Source organism: Neofelis nebulosa, chromosome 4 (assembly GCF_028018385.1).
Source record: "Neofelis nebulosa isolate mNeoNeb1 chromosome 4, mNeoNeb1.pri, whole genome shotgun sequence".
Taxonomy (NCBI): domain Eukaryota; kingdom Metazoa; phylum Chordata; class Mammalia; order Carnivora; family Felidae; genus Neofelis; species Neofelis nebulosa.
In genome coordinates this window covers 83,453,167-83,479,815 of record NC_080785.1, presented here as the reverse complement: position 1 = coordinate 83,479,815, position 26,649 = coordinate 83,453,167, and the positions used below count along the sequence as shown (strand labels likewise).

General features: G+C 37.0%; 1 protein-coding gene across 7 annotated transcripts in view; it reads right to left on the bottom strand.

Annotated features, from left to right (window-relative positions):
- Positions 1-26,649, bottom strand: part of CACNA2D1 (calcium voltage-gated channel auxiliary subunit alpha2delta 1) — a 508,596-nt gene that overhangs the window by 113,377 nt on the left and 368,570 nt on the right. For all 7 annotated transcript variants that reach the window (XM_058725264.1, XM_058725261.1, XM_058725258.1 and 4 more), the window contains 3 exons: positions 15,063-15,132; positions 12,876-12,926; positions 10,180-10,279 (listed from right to left, as the gene is read on the bottom strand). In XM_058725264.1, coding sequence (XP_058581247.1) covers positions 10,180-10,279; positions 12,876-12,926; positions 15,063-15,132 — 221 coding nt within the window. The remainder of the gene's footprint in view (positions 1-10,179; positions 10,280-12,875; positions 12,927-15,062; positions 15,133-26,649) is intronic.

Here is a 26,649-nt window from a genome sequence, read left to right as displayed (position 1 = left end):
TTTATGTATCTTTTAAATAGAGTTAAGTTTATAAAGCACCCATCTTTACCTTAAAAAAAAGCATATAAAAAGAGAGAACTAGGGTTCTTTTAATAAATCTAACTCTACTCATCCTGTCTTAATACTCCCCTCTATAAAGCAAATGGCTACAATATAAAAATATTCATAAACATCCATAGTACTAATAATGCTGTGAATTAACCAAGATCTTAAAATCTAAATCAGCAATAAGCATTATAAGTTACAACAAGCTCCAGACAGATGCCTGTTGGACTTTGCTAAATGTACCTCCCTCCAGTACCTTGACTTCCTGATTTCCTCATGGCCTAGGACTCACTGGACAGGCTTTGCTAAATGAAGATTCTGACCCTGAAGTGTGGTGCCTGAGAGTCCACATTTCTAACCAGCTGTCAGGGGCTGCTCTGCTTTTCAGTCATGGGCCCCTCCTTACGTGGCAAGGGCATAAAGCTACAAAATTCTTGGTCATTGACATAAAAGAGAGCTGAATCGACATAAAAATATCTTGAAATCTAGATGATGACTATTTTATAAGACATGAAATTTCTGTTCTAGACTTCATGGCTCACAAAAATGCACTGGCACACCAATTATCTGTCACTTTATTTGTGCTCTGGCAAAAAGAGGGCCTGTTTTGTAAGGATGAAAAAACTCACTTTTAAATTTAAGTAGTGCAACAACTTACAAATGTGCTCATTATTACAGGCAGAGTAGCAAAGTTCTAAGGTACGAAAACCATGCCCTTGTCTAGGAACACACGAGGCATATTTTAGAAGGAAAACTCAAATTTAAAACACAGGAGAAAACGAACAATCCAAGCCATGTCTTTCTTGAAGATACCATGCAATCTCGTATTTAAACAAACCTCCAGTGTGACATTAGTTGGTGTTAGACTGTCAAGTCAAAAACTGGGAAGTACCTGAAATTTTATCCTATTTGCAAGCTAATGAGTCAACCTCAAAGGTGGTACATTGTTTCTATACAATTCTACCAGCGCCATGTAAGAGGCAGAGTCGTCTGTGGAGAGTGGGAAGCATATCACTTAACCAGAGAGTCTTGCTAATGCCACCAGCATGACGCTGTGATCATCCCTGTCCAGCCTCCTGCTATGATGACTGTGGCTCCTTAGTCCTCATTCTGCACTTGCATTTAGACACTGTCATTTCCAGAATCGCTGTTTAGTGCCTACTATCCAGACAAAGCGCAGAGCTTACTTCAATGTCAGAGATACTATAAGGAAGCGTATTTTGATTATTTCTTTCTCATGAGTATTAAAGGCTACACTTTTTAATTTTTTAAAAATATTTAATTATTTTTGAAAGAGAGAGTGACAGAGCATGAATGGAGAAGGGGCAGAGAGAGAGAGGCAGACACAGAATCCAAAGCAAACTCCAGGCTCTGAGCTGTCAGCACAGAGCCTGACACAGGGCTTGAACTCACGAACCTGAGCTGAAGTCGGACGCTTAATCTACTGAGCCACACAGGCCCCCCCAAAGACTGCACTTTATAATGACCACATATTAGAAAAACTTCCAAGAAAAAAAGGGACTGAAAAATGCTTAATGTCACCAGAACATTTGCATCTAATTCTTAAGCAACAAGATGTGATCTTATTGAAACGCATGGCCATTTTCTTCCGTTGTTAACTTTTCACACACTGTTCATAATCAGCACACATTTCCTTGTCATCTTCCACTGGCTTGCAGTATTTTACTCTTGAAATGTCAAACTCCCTCAGTTTCATAAACAAACTCCCCTCATTGTGTCAACAGTTGAAATGATGTCTGTAAATCAGAACATGCTGTGATTGAATTGTTGCTCCTATCATCTTCCACTTTCTTCCATCAAAGCATGTAACCAGATTAGTAGGAAAACAGTCGTGTGATGCTTGCATAAGCTTTGCCCAACAGCAGGCTTCCTTTCTGCAACCAACAATGCCCTGGAGACAACAGAATCGCCCTGGAGATAACAAAGAACTCCCTAGGGCATGACATTTGGGATGTAGTTCTGACATCTTACACGTGCATTACATGACTTAAGCATAACAATTACTGTTCTTTACAAAATATTAAGAGACTTAGAAATATAAACCTAAAAATGAGAGGCTGTTTTTCTGTACGGTGGATCTAAGCAATTTTGTCAAGTGTTCCTATCGATTGCATCCTAACACTCTGGATGACTCACGTGATCTTTGGTATGAGGATGAAGAAAACTGCGTGAGGGTTGTGGAAAAATTATTGTCAAAATTTACTGCACAATCACTACCAGGTTTTCTCAGCACCTTATTATAATGCCTCCCTGAAGTTATAAACACTAAAAGTGACATTGTTTCTTTCCTAGACATTCAGTTTCAGAGAAAAAAAAAAGAAAGAAAATACATGCACACCTGTATATGCACATGTGAACACACACACATACACACACACCAGCATATTAGATTTTGAAGAGCTTTTTCCTTAGAATTGCCATATCATTAAATTATTAATTTTTTATTTAATGAGAAAGGCCTGGTTAAGGACAAAACATAAGTTTGTTTTTCTCTTACCAAAATGTTGCATCATAATCAATTATCTTTAAATGTATCCATTTCAGGCATTTTATAACCCCAAATATAGCATGCTAACCAATAAAACTGATGAATTTTTGAAATTATGAAGTTAATGTGTTGATGTTAAATATTATATAAACATGAATAAGAGCATAGGAGCAAGACACATGATAAAGGAGGTAAATAAATATATAAAAAATTACACTACCTAAGCCAAATGTATAACCCAGACATAGTGTTTAAGTATTCATTTGCAATTATAAGATTAATCTAACTCATATGTGCTTTTTCAAGCCAAAATATGGAAAAAATTACTGAAAGAACTTCTCCACCAGAACATAAATAACAGTCTTCTTTAAAAATACATTCAGCAATAGCACTGCTAGGAATTTACCCAAGGGATACAGGAGTACTGATGCATAGGGGCACTTGTACCCCAAAGTTTATAGCAGCACTCTCAACAATAGCCAAATTATGGAAAGAGCCTAAATGTCCATCAACTGATGAATGGATAAAGAAATTGTGGTTTATATACATAGTGGAGTACTACGTGGCAATGAGAAAGAATGGAATATGGCCTTTTGTAGCAATGTGGATGGAACTGGAGAGTGTGATGCTAAGTGAAATAAGCCATACAGAGAAAGACAGATACCATATGTTTTCACTCTTAGGTGGATCCTGAGAAACTTAACAGAAACCCATGGAGGAGGGGAAGGAAAAAAAAAAAAAAAAGAGGTTAGAGTGGGAGAGAGCCAAAGCATAAGAGACTCTTAAACACTGAGAACAAACTGAGGGTTGATGGGGGGTGGGAGGGAGGGGAGGGTGGCTGATGGGTATTGAGGAGGGCACCTTTTGGGATGAGCAGTGGGTGTTGTATGGAAACCAATTTGACAATAAATTTCATATATTGAAAAAATACATAAATAAATAAATAAATAAATAAATAAATAAATAAATGCTAATCTCCTAAAGAGGAAAAAGAAATACATTCAGATTTAAAAGGGTTTTCTCTTTGCTTTTACAATCTAATCATATTTCTATCTTAGAATTTCTAACAATTCCAATATTTTGGAGTTTTATTTAAGTATATCCGATTTCAGGTGTTGAGTTTGCTAAGTCCTTTATAGATTTTGGAAGGGGGGGGTGAGGGAGAGGGGAAAATGGGTGATGGGCATTGAGGAGGGCACCTGTTGGGATGAGCACTGGGTGTTGTATGCAAGCGAAGAACCACAAGAAGCTACCCCAAAAACCAAGAGCACACTTTACACACTGTGTATTAGCCACTTCGACAATACATTATATTAAAAAATAAAATAAATACATCAGATTTCACAAAAAATTAGTAAATATATTTTATATTCTTCTCAAGACTCATAAATGAAGATGGCTGTGCTCCAATCCTGCCTTCTCCCTTAGAAAAGTTACTAGAACTCTGATTCTTTATCTATAAACTTAAGGATGGTAACAGTATCGACCCCACAAGGCAGTTGTGAAGACTGAATGAGTTATCTTGGAAAACACATAGAACAGTTCCTGCCACATAAGCAATGTTTAAAAAACCACCTCATGACTTGTGATTACTTGAAGGTTAATACATAAATAAGATCAACAATGAACACATATCTACCTTAGATCTTGTTCATACTGATTTTCTGAAGGGCACATCTATGGTGGGAATAATAAGCTCACTTAAAAACATTGAGTGACTTTTCAATTATGAAAATGTACTCATGATTTTTCTGAAATAATAAAATTAAGCAAAAGTATATAGTTAGTAAAAAAAATTCACAGTTGACAAAAATATCTCTATGGCAAATGAGGGCCATAAACAAGGAAAGTAAATTTAACTAACTAATCTACACTAAACAAGCCAATATACAGCAGCTGAGACCAGTAATAATTTTCCCTGGAAGTAGAGTGGGAAATCATGATGGTTTCATCTTTCAAATATCTTCGTGCATTATTTGCCTCACAATTTGCACGGGTTGAGCATTTCCCAATGTCCTTCCTCTTCCCTATTTGTGAATATGTAACTGAGTATTTTCATAATTTTTAACTTGACATATTGAGATACATTATTTCCAGATCAAACACACTCCCAGTTCTTTCCACAAGCAACATATTCCATTTGCCAACAGGCATTTAGCTTACACAATTCAAGGTACATTAAGTGAGGATGCACAAGTAAGGATTTACCAAGAACTGTCAATGAACCAATAAAGTCTGCTGACCAGGCTCACAGAAACCACAGGGAAATATCTTACAATTATGTTTTTTAAGTAGTTAACAATGTTCTTTAAAGCAATACATGTTTAAGAGCCATAATATTATTAAGAAAAGCAATGATCTTTAAGACTTGTCAGGCATTAAGAATCCCAATGTCAATCCCATCTAAGTGATTTTATTAAGAAAAATTCAGGGCTGCCTGGGTAGCTCAGTCGGTTAAGCATCCAACTTAGGTTCAGGTCATGATCTCGCAGTTCATGGGTTTGAGACCTGCATCGGGCTCTGTGTTGACAGCTTGGAGCCTGCTTCAGATTCTGTGTCTCCCTCTCTCTCTGCCCCTCCCCTGCTCATGCTCTGTCTCTAAATAAACATTAAAATAATTTTTAAAAAGAATCATTACTTGCTAGCTAAATGTTGAACACCAAAAAAATTCATTCAAAGCCATTTCTTCTGTTTAATCAGAAATCCTTTTAAAGCATATTTAATAATAGCACTGTTTAGTTTCTAGCTAAGGCAGATGCTGTTGGTGTCCCATCCGTATTTCCATGCGTGCCAACCCAAATTTAACTGGCTGAGATTTCTACAATCTCTGCGTGCGTACATGTTGGCCTGGGAACGTCAGGGTATTAACGTTCCTCGTGAGCAATTGTTAACTATAAATACTCCAGCACATTTTCCCCATAGAAGGGTAACTCTGATTCATGTAATCTGTGCTAATTCTCAGAATTGTATGGAGGATTAAACTGTATCACTCAGAGTGGTAATGTATTTGAAAATCCATCATTTGTTAGTTTCTCTCTCTCTCTCTCTCTCTCTCTCTCTCTCTCTCTCTGGCTTTTCACATTTCTCTAAGCATTTCCTAGAGTCATTTTCTAAAATAAACCATTTGTCCTTGAATCCTTGTCTCAGGGACTCTTTGTGGGGAAACCCAGTCTAAACTGATACTAGCAGTATCCAAAATCTATAAAGAGCTCATCAAACTTCACACCCAAAAAACAAATAACCCAGTGAAGAAATGGGCAGAAAACATGAATAGACACTTCTCTAAAGAAGACATCCGGATGGCCAACAGGCACATGAAAAGATGTTCAACGTCGCTCCTCATCAGGGAAATACAAATCAAAACCACACTCAGATACCACCTCACGCCAGTCAGAGTGGCCAAAATGAAGAAATCAGGAGACTATAGATGCTGGAGAGGATGTGGAGAGACGGGAACCCTCTTGCACTGTTGGTGGGAATGCAAATTGGTGCAGCCGCTCTGGAAAGCAGTGTGGAGGTTCCTCAGAAAATTAAAAATAGACCTACCCTATGACCCAGCAATAGCACTGCTAGGAATTTATCCAAGGGATACAGGAGTACTGATGCATAGGGGCACTTGTACCCCAATGTTTATAGCAGCACTCTCAACAATAGCCAAATTATGGAAAGAGCCTAAATGTCCATCAACTGATGAATGGATAAAGAAATTGTGGTTTATATACACAATGGAATACTACGTGGCAATGAGAAAAAATGAAATATGGCCTTTTGTAGCAACGTGGATGGAACTGGAGAGTGTGATGCTAAGTGAAATAAGCCATACAGAGAAAGACAGATACCATATGGTTTCACTCTTATGTGGATCCTGAGAAACGTAACAGAAACACATGGGGGAGGGGAAGGGAAAAAAAAAAAAAGAGGTTAGAGTGGGAGAGAGCCAAAGCATAAGAGACTGTTAAAAACTGAGAACAAACTGAGGGTTGATGGGGGGTGGGAGGGAGGGCAGGGTGGGTGATGGGTATTGAGGAGGGCACCTTTTGGGATGAGCACTGGGTGTTGTATGGAAACCAATTTGACAGTAAATTTCATATATTAAAAAATAAAAAATGAATAAATTAAAATAAATAAATAAATAAATAAACTGATACTAGCAGTGGTCTTAGGAAGCAGATCCGCAGAATGGGATTGCAGAATTAAGTCACTCACCAGCCGTGTGGCAACAAAGACTCCACTAATAACTGGCTGTACACCAGTCATAACTAGAGTCAAGAAAACCCTTCAAAAGCTGTAGCATCCACCTTGCTTGTGCTAGAATACAAACTTGTTCTGTGGCCCTTCCAGGCACTGGGGGTCCAGGCCTATCTCCCCCACCTCACCTTCCAGCCTCTCCCAGGCTCACGTGCTCCAATCCCACCAACTCCTTTCTGCCCCTCAGATGCACAGCCGGGCTCCCCTCTTCAGGCCCTCTGCACTGGCTGTTCCCTCCGGCCAGAATGGTCTTCCCTTAGAGTGTTTCAGACAGCCTCCTCCTCGGGCCTCAGCCCGAAGCTTGCCTCCTCGCAGAGCCCAGTTCTTTCTGCCCCAACAGAAGCAGCACCCACTCTGCTTGGTGTCCCATCACCTACTTTCAGGGAACTTGCCTTTGTCCGAAATCCACCACGTCCCTTTGTTTCTCCCCACTGGAGTGTGGGCTGTGTGGAAGCAGGGGATTTAGGATGAGGACATAATCTACTATGACTGCTGTCCATGTAATAATAAGAGGACACACCCGGGGCTACATCTACAGGGATGACCATCTATATAAACAGCAATACAGCAGCCATCTGGCAGCCAAGGAAGGACGCATCAGGAGACACTGACCCTGCCAGCACCTTGATCTTGGACTTCCAGCCTACAGAATCATGAGAAAATACATGTGAGCTCCCCAGGGTGTGGTATTCAGTTACGGCAGCCCTGGGCAACTAAAAGACCAGGTTGTACCTTACTGCACCGGAGACACACATGTGGCCCAGATGAAAAGAAGTCTCAAAAAGAGGTTTTCAGAGTTCTTGCCTATGGGGAATATATAATCTATGAAATATCTCCAATTACCTGGAGCTCTAGTTAACAAGGGGATTATACCTGCTTCCCTGACTACTTCCTCGCACCCCCCCACCCGCCCCCCAGGGATGCCCGTCCAGTGAAAGGAGCTGCTTTAACTTCTCCCTCCCAAGGAGTTTCAGAGACAGATCTGTTCTTCTATGTTCAATACAAAATGATCTGACCACAAATCCCTCAGTTCTGTCTCTATGAATATACCCACTTCAAATGTGAAATTCTATCCACCAGTAAACAGTCATGAAATTTCTTGCCTAAATTCTATTAATTAAAATGAGATGTGGTAACATTCATTTTGTCCTATTTTATTTGTCTCAGAGTTCAACACTCTCTAGCTATGAGTAGGAAGCTCTAATATGGTTCTTGGGAAGTGACACTTTTAAAAAGCACATTGGTTCTCATGTTAATAAATAATACTTGGAAAATGTAACACACATAATTGTTAATACATTATTATATAACATATTACCAGTGACATTTTCCACCTAACTGGAACAAAATAACACTAAAATTTGTATGGAACCACAAAAGACCCCAAATAGCCAGAGCAATCTTGAGCAAGAAAGCTAGGAATGCCACAATCCAAGATTTCAAGATGGACTAAACGCTGCAGTAATCACAACAGTATGGTACTGTCACAAAAACAGACACACAAATCAAAGGAACAAAACAGAGAACCCAAAAATGAACCCACACTTATATGGGCAATTAATCAACGACAATAGAGGCAAGAATATACAATGGGAAAAAGAGTCTTCAACAAATGGTGCTGGAAAAACTGGACAGCTGTGAGCAAAAGAATGAAACTGGACCACTTTCTTAACCATACACAAAAAGAAACTCAAAATGGACTAAAAACCTTAAAGTGAGATCTGAAATAACACAACTCCTAGAAAAAAATATAGGCAGTAATCTCTTTGATATTGGCTTTAGCAACATTTTTCTAGATCGATCTCCTCAGGCAAAGGAAAGCAAAAATAAACTATTAGAACTACATTAAAGTGCAAAGCTTTTGTACAACAAAGGAAACCATCAACACAACGAAAAAAACAACCTATTGAATGGGAGAATATATTTGCAAATGACATATCCAATAAGGGGTTAATATCCAAAATACAGAACTTGTGCAACTCAAAACTTCCCCCCCCCAAAAAAAACCCCACAAAATACTAAATGACCCAATTAAATAATGGGGAGAGGACCTGAATATATTTTTCCAAAGACATAGAAATGGCCAATAGACACATGAAAAGTTGCTCAACACTACTAATCATCAGGGAATGCATATCAAACCCACAAAAAGATATTGCCTTAGACCTGTCAAAATGGCTAGCATCAAAAAGACAAGAAATTCCAAGGGGTGGTTAGGATGGGGAGAAAAAGAAACCTTCATGCACTATTGGTAGGAATATGAATTGATGCAGCCACTGTGGAAAACAACATGGACGTTCCTCAAAAAAAAAATAAATAAATAAAAATAGAAATACCATATGATCCAGTAATTCTACTACTAGGTAACCCAAAGGAAACAAAACACAATTCAAAAAGATACATGCACCCCTATGTTTACTGCAGTATTAAAATAGCCAAGACATGAATATAACCCAAAAGATAAATGTATAAAGAAAACATGAGTTAACACACACACAATGGAATATGACTCAGTCATAAAAGAAATAATGAAGTCTTGACATTTGTGACGACCTAGAAGGTATCATACTAAAAGAAATGTCAAATGGGAAAGAAAAAATACTGTATGATTTCACTTATATGTAGAATCTAAAAAACAAAACAAATGAACAAGCAGACAAAAACCAGACTCTTAAATACAAAGAACAAACATGACTTGCCAAAAGGGAGGTGGTTGGGGGCAATGGGTAAAATAAAGTGGATTGAAAGGTACAAACTTCCAATTATAAAATAAATAGTTCACAGAGATTGAAAGTAGAGTATAGAGAATATAGGCAACAATATTGGAATAACATTGTGACAGATGGTGATTATACTTATCATGATGAGCACTGAGTAATGTATAGAACTGTTGAATCAATACATTGTATACCTGAAACTAATATAACATTGTATCTTAATTTTACTTCAATTAAAAAAAGCATAATACATTATGGATGTGTCCAGTGTGAAAAATGATTATTAAAATGGATAGAAAATTGCTATCTAATTATACTATCAAGTTACTACTTATTAGAGTTACACTGATATCAGTGGATACAGGGGTTCATTTCATGTCACCTGTTTCAGCTCCTGTGAGTGAACGAGAATGACTGTAGTGTTTTTTTCTTCATATTACTTCAGTTACTTCACTCACGGGGAAAGCTTTAGACATTTGACTTTGGCATGAAAATACAGGAGAATTAGTAACAAGATAGGACAGCTCATAAGATGGTGTTAAACTATAGATCAGAAATATCTCAGCCTAGCAATGATAAAACACTATGAAGTATTTAAAACCAGGGGAAGATAGAAATTGCAGAATTAGTTCAGCAAAAATGCAGTCATCTTATACTTACTGAAGCTACATTCACGAAATCGTCATCTGAGAGGGTTTCCAACATTTCGGAGACAGATGTGCGGATCAATTTAAGTGTCAACCCACTAACACTTCCACTCCTATAAAGAAATGGGTGTGTGCGTGTTAATGACCACATATTTAAGCAACACCAGACATCCCGAGGAAAGGAGACTTTTGCACTAACTCTAGGTCACCTATATAATATTTAAATTATTTTGCCTTTAAAAATTCGTACTAATGAAAGTCACCTTTTTGATAGAGTAGAAATAAATTATTAAAAAATTTTGTCTTTCTTTCCCGTCAGCATCAGAACATATATGTTTCTAACTACAATGCTAAAAATTGTACGTCCAGAGACAATTTTAGGAAACAAGGGATACTCATAGAACATTTACTTATTCAGGAAAAACATACTACCAGCTCTGTTATCCAAGTTAGAAGGGGTTTCATCTTTATTCTTCTTGTCAGTACACATTCTATGATTCTAGGTGATCTCATCTAATTGTAAGACTCATCTCTAGGCAACTAACTCTTACCTCTACATGTCTAGAGCCCTGGTTTTCCCCACTTTTAGACCTCCGGCTGTTTATTAAACAACTACAGATTCTATGTTCAAAAAGGCAAATTACACCCAGACATACTTTTTTCCTATTAATGTTCTTGGTACCAACCAGGCTGCATTTCAGTCATCCAATTTCCTCCTCTCTTTCAACCCTCCTTTTTCATTCCACTTCACAGTTGCCATGGAAGTGGCTTCCTCTCCATCTTCTCTCCACTCAGCCTCAAGTGCTTCTTAGCAGAAGCCCCTGAGCTTGGATAACAGCCACTCTATTCAGCTTAGTCTCTTCTCCCCATGCAATTCTGGCAATATACCTCTACCTAATACTGTTAATAGCTCATAGTTAACTAGTAACTACTCAACAGTCATGTAGCCCTGCATTCAAAAACTTTCACAATCTTTCTCTCTTTCTTCCATCTGCTCAAAAGAGTTCCCCCAGATGTTCTCACCTAGGCCACTTTGCTCATGTCAATTGTTTTACTAGAAATTCCATTCTCTTTCCTCTTCTCTCCGATGCTTACCTTATGAAATCTTAGCTCTAAACATTCTAATTTTATCTCCACAATGAAGTCTTCCCTGACACTTTAAATCAAAGTGTTCTTTCCTATGGACTTCTAGTGCTGTGTCATACTTTGTATCTATTACTTTCTACAATTATTTTAGTTACTTGGGAATAGGGTTTAGTTTCACTAATACACTTGAAGTATCTTTGAGAGACACCTTCATCATATTTGTCTCTATATTATCACATTATATACAGGAGACCTTCCATACCTGTCTGTTGAAATAGTCCTTAAAAATGGTATTTCAACTTCATATGTATTTTTAATTTTGGGATATGCATGTAGGTTCTAAAGATTTTAATATGAAAAATTATTTCTGAAGATTATCAAATATCCAATAAGATTAAAATATATTGAATTAGCATTTAGATTTATACTTAGGAAGAATATCAGGATTACCATATGATATAAACTGCATAATAATTTAATTAAAATAAGTTCTGATTTAAATATATCATAAGAAATGAAATGAGAATTGACATGTTAGTTACATTTACTAAATTCATTTTACCTTCTCTTTCTCAGGATAGGTGATAGGGTTTTAACTTGTTTACTTCAGATCATTTTTTAAAATGGTTTTAAAATGTTGATACTAGCTTGTAATATGCATTTAGATGCCTACAAAACCTTGGATTCTTTTTTTTTCCAGTGTGGCAAAGAACATAAGAAGATACAACTTTTACTCAAGGAAAAAAAGCATTTTATACCTCATGTTTTTAATTTCTTGGCATTGCCCTTAAAAACTAAATATTTGGGGCACCTAAGTGGCTCAGTTGGTTAAGCATCCAACTCTTGGTTTCCGCTCAGGCCACAATTTCACAGTTCATGGGTTCAAGCCCTGTGACAGGCTCCATGCTGTCAGTGTGGATTCTCTTGGGGTTCTCTCTCTCTGGCTTTCTCTGCTCCCCCTGCTCCACTTCAAAATAAATAAACTTAAAAACAATAAAAATTTTCAACGTTCCACAATTTTATCTTAAATCTTATTAGAAGATTACACACACAAAGCCCTTAACTTGAAGCAGTGAAAAAAATAAATAAAATGATCAATATAAACACTCCTGGAATTCTTTCCTGTATATCAGCATTCCCCTTGAAAAAGTCACAGTATTGGTGTTTAATACATTTAATATTTATCTATTTTGTGTCCAAATCCCTACAAGTTATTTGAATTATTAATGACTAAGTGTCAACTAAATGGTTCTATTTTGTGTGTGTGTGTGTGTGTGTGTGTGTGTGTAGCAGGAACTGCTAAGTTTTAGCAACCACATACTTTAAAACTTTTTAAGATACAACACAAAAAATTGGAAGCAAATGAATAATTTTTCAAAAAGCTCAGGCTTGAGGACTATGCCATAATTTTCAGTTCCAATATAGATGCTCCCTATTTTCAATAGGAGAATATTTATTTTGTTACTGTCTTAATGTGGCTTCTTTGTCTGGATATAAAAGTCATCCTAATTGTTCTTCATCATTTTTTTGACCGAACCCATTTCTCAGTACCAACATGCTACTGTTATCTACAGATCCTCCCTATATTTTCAGTATATAAATATAAAATGTTTCACTACTCACACATCAACCAGAATAAGCATGTCTTTAGGTGATGCAGCTCCTTGGATGTACCTGAAACAAATACCATAGGAATATTTTCTTCTCTTGAAAAATATTAAATATTAATATGCTTCGATTTAATATTTACTGATTTCTTAGTTGTGCTGGTTTCCAAGCAAGGCCCTACTTCCATTCTATCTGAGTAGACAATGTGCTTCCATTCACAATTCTACAATGTCGACTTTATAAAAGCTATATTTAACATAATAGAGATGTCAGAAGCATAATATTTAAAGTATGTTTTACAGACAGAACAAAAGATAAAGTGATGCATTCTAATATCAGCAACAAAAGAAATAAACTCTTGGATGTGAAAAACATCTATGTATCTATGCCTCCTAAATTCCATTTTGTTGGCCATGAGTTTGAAAACTCACTCTAAGGAATAAGGTCACATCTTATTTTCAATGCAAAAAATAAACACAGAAATAGCTAAGTGTTCTAGGAATACAAAAGAAGCAACTATCAACAGAAAATAAATACAAAGTAATTCAAGACAGAGCAACATATAATACCATTACCAAGAATTTCAAGTGGTGGTTCTCAAATTTTACAGTGTCTAAGAATCACCTGGAGACCTAGTTCCAAATGCTGATTCTCACAATGAACCTGAGCCCTACAAATTCACAAGGTCTGCGTATTAAAGCAAGTCTAGGAGAGATCTATTCAAAGAGTTCAGTGACTGCAGAGGAATTAACTTAACTGCAGGCAGATGATGTCCAAAGATTATGCTGTCTGGCCCCAGAATGATGAGGAGGGAGAAGGGGACCTGACTTACCAAATAGGAACAGCTGAACCTGAACTCAACTTTTTAGTTACCTCTAAGGCCTCTATGCCCATGACTAAATGTAACTTCTCAGAAGCCTGCTGAAAAACCTGCCAATTCGTTTTCAGAGAACATCCAACATTCAAGCCTATGTGTTCATGAAACAGTTTATAACATGTACTCCAGTCTGTTTCTCTGCAAGAAGGTAAAGGGAGCAGGTCTGCCAGGATATTCCAAAGAAAGGCAACTCTAATTCATGTCTAGCATTTTAAATAGTCCTGGCATGCTTCTCATGGGAAGATGAGAAAACAGGATATTGTCTGCCTTTTCAGGTTGGCACCTTGCTTCTACGTCTCCCCACAAAACAACAGGTTCCTGAACCCACTCTATGTGATGTCATAGTCTCGGCTTCCCTTCAACAACCCATAGATCCACAGCCACCACACCTGGAGAAATATTAACAGGAATATTATATGGATTAATGATAATATCTGGTACTATTACAAATGGTGGGCCTTCATGTAAATTGCTACTGGGATGTTTAACAGGACATTTTTAAAGTCTTAAATGAATTTCTTTGAATCAACCATTGTGCATCTTGGAATTTGTTTAAATGCTAGAAAGAAGTTAGCAATAATCTAAATAACCAATAATAGAGGATTTTTAACAATGTTAAGCATGTCTCTTATGTGTAAGCACTTATAGGTATTGATATGAAAGAGTAGATTACGATGCAATATATTGTATAAAATGTGAACTCACAAAAAAAGATATGTCCACACATTAAATAACACTTTTAAAAAATAGAAATAAAATGCACAAGTTTAATAGTTGTTTCCCAGGGAATGCAATTATGAGTTATTGGGTATTTTTTGACATACACGTTAGGAGAATGAGTTGCTTTAGTGAGGAACAAAAAAGGCTTCCTTTTGTGAAAATGAAACCTGAGGTGTGTGACCATAACTAGGGGCAGCTTTTACCTTGGGACCAGTTCTCATTAGTTCACTGCCAGAGGCAATCTACCTTCTACTCTATCTAGACACTTCGTTAGAGCTCTACTCCAAGTAAGCTGAGTGTTTGTCAATAGAAAATCCCCACCAGCTAAAAGAGATTTAGAGACGACATTGAATGTAAAACTTAAAACTAGTCCATTTGAAATCATTTAAACACTTTTCATTATTGTTGCTCATTTGAACTCATCTTCATTGAGCTTTCACTGTATTTACTTATTAGAAGAGAAAAAAAAAATACACCAGAGCTCTGTAAAACAATTAGACAATATTTATTCATTTTAAAATGGAAAGATTCAACTTTTTCACATGCAACAAGTGTAACCTTCTTTTGTCTAGGTCATCTTTCCATGACTACCTAAAAATCCTTACCATGGTCTTCTGCGTACATCATAAAGATCAATCTTGTTTGGAGTTCTACTGTTATCAACCCATGGAGAAGCTAAAAGAGAGAAATTAAATTAAAAATAGAAAAATTAAATCAAAATATTAGCTATCATCTAAAAGATATTTTGAAAAGTCGCAAAACACCTTTCACACTGTCCACTCTTAAATGTTATGAGCAATGTTAAAATGAGAGATACAATCCTTATGCCCTTAGTCTTTTTTAAAATGGAAAACAACACAGCAATATTAAAGTTAACATGTCAATTTTCCTTTTTCACATTATTTCATAAATAACTTGTAGACAAAGGGATTTCCTGGATGTAACTTACATGTTTACCATGTGTCCAGAGGTTATACATTTTATTTCTCCTCTACTAACACAAAAATTTACCTTAAAAGAAAAATTATTTGCCACAGATGGAACTGTACTTTCAATTATTTGATCTTTATATTTTCATTCAATGCTATACTATCTTGATCTATAAAAGATAGTTGTTTTTCCTGGATTGTTATTTATATAATAGCATAATTTTTTAAATATATTTTTTGATGTTTATTTTATTTTTGAGAGAGAGAGAGAGAGAGAGAGTCAGCGAACATGAGCAGGACAGAGGCAGAGATAGGGGGAGACACAAAATCTGAAGGTTCCAGGCTCTGAGCTGTCAGCACAGAGCCCAACACGGAGTTCGAACTCACAAGATCATGACCTGGATTGAAGTCGGACACTTAACCAACTGAGCCACCCAGGCACCCCAAGAGCATAAATTTTTAACCTTATTACTCACATATTTGATAATGGCCAGAATGTTTGAGATTATAATTAAAAGGTTAAATGAGAATTAAAATAAATCCACGAAAAACTATTTTCCTTAAATTTATTTGATTGATTCAGGTAAAATTCAAGAATCTTCTGTTAGTTTCGGAGACTTTACCATTTTGCAGCTGTCAGAAGAAAAAGAAACATTGTCTAACTGCATTGATTTTTTTACATATAATTAATTTACACTCACTCTAAGTCTATACTTTAATTAAACTTAAATGCTTTACACACATACACAACTTAGACCTAATGGAGAATAATAAACGCTAATAAATCAGATGACGATTTTATGCTGAAGAGGTCCTCTCCTTGAACACACGACTCTTATGAAAATTTCTATTGTACATGACTTATGCCCTCGAATCTATTTTGCCCTCATCTTCATTTAAAACTATGGAAATTATGACAAACTTGACTGTGAATCAGGTTTATTAGCCAAACAAGATAATATGGCCAATCAGGATATGTCAAAAAAACAAAACAAGACAAACAAAAAAAGCAAAAAAAACATACTTCTGAGTCTCTCCTTGACTAAGAAATTTCTTTCTCCTGGGCGACTATATTAAAAAATGACTTCTATCAATCAGTTTAAATATAGCACTACTCTAACAACCATTTACAATGTAGTCAATGCAACTGAAATGATAAGTTTACTTTCATTCCTGCAATCTGCACTTGCAAAAACTTAAAGCCACTGAGATCACATTTCACTTTGTTTTTCTTTTTGTGGTAGCACTGGAATAAAGCAATAAGCATGCTGGGAGACATGCCAGTTCATTTTCAAGTATTCCTCTATAATATGTGACTCCCCAAGCTGAGGGTCATCGTGGTAACTACAAATTTAAGTGAATGATATCCTTTCAGTACAATGCTGTGCTGGCTATACATTTATTGCCTCTCAGATTTAAATTCACCCATTTATCTTACTCTATAAAACCGGATCTGGGCTCTTTAAATATTTTTCTTTTATCAATGAACTCAATTTTCAGCTTTGTCAGCAGAAGATGAAAGAGAGACACTCAATGAGAAAGGGGATTTTGCTTCCTGCTGCTGATTTGTTTCCTCCAAGGCTCTTGGGACCCATGAAGCTCTCCTGATTTCTGGCTCCTGCATGTTCTCCAGCAAACAAATGGCCAGCAGCACCCCCTGACGATTTCTGTAGTGGAGTGCCTTCGATGACACATTTAGAACCATACAGGGTGAATTACCAGCAAACCATTCCAGCGTGACACTGTAGCAACTTTTCGGTCATTTGGTGGGCGGTGACTATGTCTTCTGTAAGAAGATCTGGATCTCGGCCCAGAGGCACCTGAGACTGAGGTTGCTTCCTTGGACTCTCTATCTCAAATCTAGGGGTAGCTGTTCTTACATATTACATTAAGTAATGCTATACCTGGTATTCCTGTATTATTCAGAGTAATCTCTACTTCTAGCTAATCCCCTATGACTCCAATCCCTGTTATAAGTAACAATTCTTAAAAAAATAAATAAATAAATAACTTAAAAAAAAAAAAAACCCTAACTTTCCCATTCAAAATACTGTTTTCTCTCTCCTGATTGAATTCAGACTGTTACAAATGATTGGGTGAGAAAACAGAAGTGAGAAAAGGCCACAACAACCACCATGAGTTGGAAGTGGTTAAATAATGAATTTGATAAGTGACTTAATGAAACGGTATTTGAAAGTCAGGTATAGCTTCGACTTCTGAATTCTTTGCCGATGACATCTAGAATTTCTGCTTTCACTGTAACTGCTAATTGAATTTAACTGTGATATGTAGTACAATGCTCCATAAAATTGAGATTTTTCTTCAAAGACAGAGAAAAGGTTTGCAATTTACAGTATGAGCCAGCCCATTAAATTTTAATATGGTCTATATTTAAAAATATTAATAGTATTCTCTTACAAGTCTTCTGAGATATTTACTATTAGGAAATAACCCTTTATTATACCAAATTAGGATATTTATATTATGGTAAAATTAAACATCGTACTTTGTTCTGTGATATTACTAATTAATTCGTCGTAAAATCCATTGTGGCATTTAAGTGGTACATTATTTATAGAGGCTTAGAATTATGGAAGGTCAAATAGTAAAAAGGATAATAACCATATACTGAAATTCCCGGAAATAATCAGTTTCTTAATGATGCATAATGAAAGCCACCTGTTTTGAGAGGAAATTGGAGCTTCTAAAGTCCCTGTAAAAAGCACAATGGTATTCATTTTAGATGTCTCTCTTGCTTTCCACTAAAATTTTGGGAAGACAGGAGAAAGGAGTCGAGTCCAAAAAGGGGACATTTTCCTGAATGTCATCATTAATGGTGTTAATGGCCACTTATGAGAATGTTTTCTCCAATCAAAAATGAACTAGGGGATGTCTTTGACAAATCTACTAGACTACAATTCCATTTCACATGATATTTAGAGTGTGCTATGCTGGTTACTGAATCCCTGATTTCAAAAGGTATTTAAGTGTACAATTACTCAGAATACTGAAATAAGTCTTAGAGAAATATTCCTAAGAAAGTAGAGCCGGTTTCTAGTTAATATACTCCAAAAATAATATGAGAGTGTGGTTTTTCATTTCAGCTGCTAGGAAATAATATAGCCCATAATGATGAATTGAGGGCTAATTCTCTTGGTAGATACACCATTTCAAACGATAGCTAATTGGATTTCCAATTAACAAGTTCAAATGCATTTTTCCAATTCTAACAGATGTCACATTTTCGATCACATGAAATGAAAAAAGTAAACTTCACATACTCAAAAATACCTTTAAACCCACCCTGGTCCTACCGGCCGGATCTAGTCGGTATTATGTGGATCATTATTTTAAGCTTGCCTTAATCACCTTTTATGGATTACTCACAATGGCTCTAACTTGTAAACTATGATAACAAATTTGGACTGTTTTTAAGCCAGAGTTAATTCAGCAAGAGGGAGCTGTGTAGCTCGCAAAATTTCCAAGAATCTGAATGTTGCTGCCCAAATACTACCGTCTTAGAAGGAATCTCCACATTCCCTAATTCATATCATGGCTCTCACATCAAAATCCAGGATGAGTCTCATTAGCAGAGTGAGGGTTACTGACCCACACAGAGATGCCAGAGAATCTAGAAAGGCAAATAGCTGGCCTTTCCAGATTCTGATTTATGAGACGTGCTCTGCTCTCCAGTAAAACTTATAATCTAGGAAATACCCAAAACATGGAAAGAGGATTCTCTCTCAGTTATGGTAACACAACTCAATGAACATTTCAAATCTTCTGCTTATCGGCACAGTTTATTTCCACTCACAGAACAGTCTAAGTAAAATATTACTAGCCTTAGAGGAAGAGATTCCACTTCAAGATGGTATTCAATGACCTATACCTGGGGATACTTTTGCCTTCTTTAGCACTTGGCTTCCAAGTCACTTAGGAAGTGTGGAGAAGGCATGCTCAAGTCACAATCTCAGGCTGTGACTTTCACTCATGTACTGTCGGTGCCGTATAGATACAGAGGAGGTCTGACAAGTAGACTCTCTGGGTAGGCACCCATTTCCAAAAGCAAAATTTCACAATGCAACGCAGGTACCTAACTCTGGTAGGTGGCTGGCAGCCTTGGCCTTTGGTACAGACGGACGACTAAATCAGGAGTAACGTCCACTACTGTAACATCAAATTTTCTGTTTTCAGCAATGTTTCAAGTAAGCCACCTTTAAAATGAGACACAGGAGGAAGGGCTAAATTCAGAACCCCGTAAATACATAAAAGATGTTGGACTTAAGAACAATTTCCAGACTAAACCTTAGAACTGGGATTGCTTGTACAAGAAACTCACCGGAATAAAGTGAGTAGAAAACAATTCCATGTTGTTTTTGAGGTTGTTTTTGTTACCAAGGAAATCACAAGCCCAGTCTGCACAAATGTGGTCACTGTTGTGAAGCTGAAAAGTGATTTTGGGGCTCTAAACCTGCTGCGTAAACAACAAGATAGGAAAGCTGTTTAGCCCCAGGCACATCCTTCTTCAGATGTGGCAGAGACGGTTATAGACAGAAGGGTTCCTCCCACAGAATACAACCAGGAGCAAGCAGCTGAGTTAACCAAAATTTTCTCTTTATCCAAGAGTAAGCAATCTTTGTTTCTTACTTGAGGAATTGTAATACATACATACCACAGAGCTGTGAGTGCTCTGTATTTTCTATCTTTCTTCAAACGGCAATTTTTATTCTGGTCATCCAGGAGACAGTATCATTACATTTAAGAAATGTGGGTAATAATAGCAATAGGGCAGAGAAAGTAACTGGTATTCTGCTGTATGACAGTTAAATTAGGAAAAGTCACATCCACGTGATGGAGAGAACTGCACATTATCAGAGATCGTGGATTTTTATCTGGACTTACTAACTTGTTGGGTGGGACTGGATCATGTTCTACACAAAGATGGTGAGTGCGTGCTATGTGTGGGGAAAAAAATATGTGCACAGATACTCGGATTACCAGAGCAACAGCCTGTGACAGGACGTTATGACACTTTTTTTTTTCTCCATTCTCCCAGTAACAGTACCCCCTAAGTTTTAGGTGATTACCTACTAGAGACTGTATTTCTCAGTCTCTATTGCCACAATGGGGTCACGTGATGAAATTCAACAGCATGTGAGCAGTGATTGATGTACAACGTTTTGGTCACGCTGTTTGTCTTCCACTAAATTTTCCCTTTTTCATCTGAACCGTGACTATGGTCCTGTTGGTCCAGTTTGGGTCATACAGATGAGCACAATAACTGAAGGAATGGCACACAGATGGAACCACAGTTGCTGAAGACCTCACGGACCCCTAGGGTTGGTTAGGGTAACTTAACCAACTAATCTACCTATTGGGTAAGAGTTTTACCTGAGAGAAATATGTATAATCTCTGTCATGTTAGCCATTGTTTAAGTAACTGAATCAATCATGTGACCGGTTAGAACTTTTCCTGGTTACACAGACCTGAGTCAAGTTTTTGTTTTATTTTTAAGAGTATTTATTGATTTATTTATTTAGAGAGATAGGGAGAGAGAGAGAGGTATTGATTGATTCCCAAGCATCCTTTGTGCTGACAGTGCAGACGGTGAACTGAATGAGCCACCCAGGTACCCCAGACCTGAGTCAAGTTTTAAAGCCTAGAGAACATATGGGAAGTAAAAGCTTCACAGAGTGTTTGAAACTTGCACTGTTTTTTCTTATATTCCTCTATCTTCTTAGGCGAGCATCATTTTACCTTTGGGGACACTGCTTATAGCTTTATAATATTTATATTACTAGAATCCAGTTAATTTTGGTTTTATCATTCATCTATTAATGCTGTATTTTGGGGTACGCATGTTTTTGAAAAGTGACTGGTCCCCAGTCAGTGGTCATGCCCAGATGAAGTTTTCAAATGCTGAATGACTGAAGCTTTATGGCAAAGAGCCACCAAGGAGGACAGGCAGAAAGTAAGACTAGAAAGTAATCACTCCAACTGAGTTAACACTGAGAGGAAGAGTTCATCCTCTTCTCTTCTCTTTAAAATAGACTTGGCTGATTGGAAACAGCCTAATGTAGAACTCCACAAATGAGTTTTGGAGCTAGTCTACCTAGATTTTTCACTGGCTAAAGTACTTAACCTGTTGTCAATAAAATGAGAATAATAATTCCTATTTCCCACTTCCAAGGGTTAGAGTTAAGATTCAATGATACACACACACCAACACTTAGAATTGAGTTGGCATGTAATAAGCAATCCATTGTGGATATCAGAAGAACAGTATCACTGAGTCCCTGGACGTGCTTATTATAGAGGGATTTTTAAAATAGATTATTATAGAGGTGCCTGGGTGGCTCAGTTGGTTGAGTGTTTGACTTGTGATTTCAGTTCAGATCATGATCCCAAGGGTCATGGGATTGAGCTCAGCGTGGAGCCTACTTGAGATTCTCTCTCTCTCTCTCTCTCTCTCTCTCTCTCTCTTTCTCTCTCTCTCTCTCCCTGCTCTCACTCTCTAATAAAAATAAATAAATAAACAATCTCTTTTAAAAAATAAAATAGATTATTTTACGATGTGCTTAGATTTTAACTCCTTACAAACACATTCCTAGGACTACAGCTCGAAATGTCATACCATTTCCCCATCCTACTCCCTCCCCAATGATGCAGGCTGCTGTCAATAAAATTTGCTGGGAATCTAAAAACTGACTACGTGAGGTCACCCCAGAAACCCTTTATAGAACACTGGCTTAGGTTAAGACAGTAGGGTGAGAAAGGTGTACAGGCAGGGGCCTGGATAATTGCAACACTATGCTTCTTGGCACTTTCCATCTGTCTTTTGTCTTTGTTTCATTTTATTTAGAAACTAAAGTCTCTTAAGTTCTATTCTGACACTTGTTTTTCAGTCCTAGAACCTGTCCTCTCAACCTGTTTATCCAGCTTAGTTTCACAAATACTATTCATGATACACAAGGCTCTGTGTTGGGTGATGTGGGGAGTAGACACCTACCCACACAGCCACCTCTATTACTGGCACCGCAATACCTTTTAAAACATATGCAAAATAAATTCCGAAGTACGATAAAATTTAATAGCTGTTATAATATAGACAAAAACCAAGTTCTGAGAGAACAAAGTAAAGAAAGATGGCTTTTGGGAAAGCCTTCATGTGACAGGTGGTGCTTATATTCTGTTTTAAGTGATTGATAAGACGCACATGACCAGAGATGAAGTTCTAGCATCAAAGCCCAAAGAGAATGAAGAGGTAGATTGTAGAAACTAAAATAAAAATTAAACACACAAAAGGAGAAAAAAAGGGCAACCTCACAGTGCATGATCAAGACTCAACTGTGTGGTAAGTAAAACTGGAGCCGCCGGCGATTGGGTTAGCGTCTTTGAATGATCCAGATAACTTGTTGAAAAATTTATCAGAGGGGCGCCTGGGTGGCGCAGTCGGTTAAGCGTCCGACTTCAGCCGGGTCACGATCTCGCGGTCCGTGAGTTCGAGCCCCGCGTCAGGCTCTGGGCTGATGGCTCGGAGCCTGGAGCCTGTTTCCGATTCTGTGTCTCCCTCTCTCTCTGCCCCTCCCCCGTTCATGCTCTGTCTCTCTCTGTCCCAAAAATAAATAAAAAACGTTGAAAAAAAAAATTAAAAAAAAAAAAATTTATCAGCTATCTCTTTGCAATGCATTTTAATTTAACATGTTTATAACTTTCTCTCTCACCTGTGAGGTCCTCCAGAGCAAAATCCACTGTTGTTAGTATGTGAATTCTTAGGATACCTTGTTTCTTTAGAAACAGGACTCTTGCTTGTTCTCACCACGTTTTCCCCTTCCAACCCATACTTGACTGTATTGACTCATTAATGAAACAGTTTAGGATTTTAATTTAGTTTCTGAGCAATGAGACTTGACGTTCAGATGGTATCACTATTTTGGCTTCAGTGTGCCTTTGATGTCACCACGGTAATATGCCCAGGACATTTCTCTCACTTAGAGACAGCCAGCGGCAGCTCACATACAGATACAATGTATTATAGCCAAGGATAAGTCACTGTAGTTTTAAAAATAAAAGCACTCATTACAAAGCGATTTTTGCTGGTAATTCTACAGATGCCAGGTAACCTACATAAAACATTTTCATTTAACATAAAGGACTATTTGTCAGCAGGAGCAGCAGAGAGCAAGGACAAATTAAGAGGTGGAAGTGGAATATTCAAGAAAGTAAATGGTACACAAAGACTTAATCATTTAGCTGTCCCAATAGTAGTTATTAGCTATAGCTCAGAAATTCGCTCGAAACAGTAAGCTCTATCGAGAAAAACATCAGGATTTACTGGAAAATGATTTCAGATATGTACTACATACAGAAAAATGTGAACTTGGATGGAGAAAAAGTTTCCCATTTTGTAAGCTTAACAAATCCAATTGGGTCATATTGATATATTTATAAAATAAAAAAATAAATCACGATTCTACAAGAACAAGTTGCCTGTTTATGTAAATCAAAAATCTTAATGTTGGTGATGTATTTTAAGCTTTTTTTTTTAATTTGGTACACCTAAGAGAAGTGCTTAAAAAAGTACGTGAATTTTTGACAAATATGTTAATTTTTCTCAATAAAATAGAGTGAACATAAAATGAATTACATAGCAAAGATGTTTCTATGTGTATGAAAATGGAAGGCATAAGGTATAGGAATTTAAAAGAAAAAGGAACAGAATGAGAGAGATCTTTTAGAATTTAAAAAGAACTGAAGCTTTTTAGCAATACTTATTCACAGATTCCATATGTAGTGTTGTCCACATCCAATCAGTCTCCATTTTCATATTAGCATCTTATTTAACCACTCTTTTCTGTCAACAATAAAACAAATCACTTAATGAATTTAAGCATGACTGGATCCATAGGTGATTACAAAGCGAAAAAGTATTACAACCCGTATCTGTGAAAAATAAGATAGTTTTAGTTACGAGATGAGGTTGTACAAAAGGCAACAAAAATAAGGTTACTGAATCATCTCTATAAATGGGGGTCATTTGAGAATTTCAAAATAGTATTTTTCTTAAGTTTATTTTTATTCATTTTGAGAGAGAGCAGGCAGCATGAGCAGGGGAGGAGCAGAGAGAGAGAGAGAGAGAGAGAGAGAGAGAGAATCCAAAGCAGGCTCTGAGCTGTTAGCTGTCAGCAAGGACACAGGCCTCAATCTCATGAAACTGATATCATGACCTGAGCTGAAATCAAGAGTTAGACCCTTAAAAGACTAAGCCACCTAGGTGCCCCAAGAATTTCACAATATTTGTGTGTGTGCGCACCTGTATTTTACTGCTCTTAATCAAACTTACCACTGTACTCCCCAAATAAAAATACTTGTGGTATTTTATTTCAGCACCCTGTGCCAATGTTCTCACCTCCACTCAAACTAAAAATTATAGTCAACCTACACCTTATGTTCACCACTAAACTCATTTATTCTTTTTTATTGACATATAATTCAGAGACAACAATGTGGTAATTTGATACACTTGTATGATGGTGTTATGCTAAGTGAAAAAATTCATACAAAGAAAGACAAATACTATATGATCTCATTTATATGTGAAGAAGCCAAGCTCACAGAGAGAATTGCCAGAGTCTTGGGAGGGGGGAGTGGCAGGAAAAATGGGGAGATGTTGGTCAAAGGGTCAAATTTCCAATAAGAACATGAAGAAATTCTGGGGGTCTAATGTACAGAATGGTGATTATAGATAATAATATTATATACTTGGAAGTCACTAAGAAACTGCATCTTCAATGTTCTCACCACAAAAAACTAAGTGTTTCTCTTTCCAATCAGAATAAACACTGCTTTACCTATAGTATTCCACTGCTCACAATGTCTCTGCTATTTTCCCACACATTAAATCCCAGACAAACTATTCTGACATTCAGGGCCACATAATTTGCCATTAATAAACCTTTTGATTTAATATCATTCTTCTTCTGTGACAAACTATTAGATTAACTAGGCTTGCTAGCCTCTGACAACACTTGTTCATTTCCTTGTTTTTCACTTTGTGTCTTTTTTCCTTCTAATTAGCCTTTGCCTTGTCTTCTTCAACTTAATTTTTCAGTACGTAGTTCATACTACGTTCAAACCTAGTCCATAACTCTAGTCAATAATTACCTTATCTTTTTCTGAACTCCTACAGGCAATCTATTGTTACAGCTGCTCTAATTTACTTGGCATTTAATCATTTAATGATTTGTATTGTAATCGAAATTTCAAGATGTATAAATTTTGACTTCCTAGTTGAATTAAAACTTCCTACAGATCGGGGCGCCTGGGTGGCGCAGTCGGTTAAGCGTCCGACTTCAGCCAGGTCACGATCTCGCGGTCCGTGAGTTCGAGCCCCGCGTCAGGCTCTGGGCTGATGGCTCGGAGCCTGGAGCCTGTTTCCGATTCTGTGTCTCCCTCTCTCTCTGCCCCTCCCCCGTTCATGCTCTGTCTCTCTCTGTCCCAAAAATAAATAAAAAACGTTGAAAAAAAAAAAAAATTAAAAAAAAAAAAAAAAAAAAAAAAAAAAACTTCCTACAGATCAGAAACAACTCAGTCTTTTAAAACACACATTTGCAAAGAGTAACCACATCAGAAATGTTTTTGTCCCTGGTATCTTTTCCTTTCTTACCTTGTACAGCTTCTGCTTTTTAGCTGCCTACATGACCATCTTGAAGGTAAGTGTATCCATGAGACCAATGAATTCTGGCCAACGTCCCAGAAGGGGAAAGGTTCTATGTAAAGTCCAGCAAGCACAACTAAAAAGAGGGAGGGGGCACCTGGGTGGCTCAGTCAGTTAAGTGTCCAACTCTTGATTTTGTCTCAGGTCATGATCACACAGTATGTGAGTTTGAGCCCTGCATGGGACCTCTGTGCTGACAATGTGGAGCCTGCTTGGGGGCTCTCTCTAAAAAAAAAAAAAAAAAGAAAGAAAAAAAAAGAAAGAAAGAGAAAAAGGAAGAAAGAAAACATCAAACATTGTCCCTTAAAAAAAAGCACAATTAACACTGGTGGGCCTGAGGCTGAGGCCATATTCTGATGACAGAGAATTAAAGCAGGAATGTGGACCCCTTATTTGTGAAGCTTCCCTATCAGCCCCCATCTATACAACTGATACTCTCTGACTTAAGTAAAAAAAAAACCTTCCATAGTGTAAAATCAATTTTTTTTGTAGTTGGTTATATTCCTCATACACTGGATTTTAATAACTATTAGCATGAAAAAAAA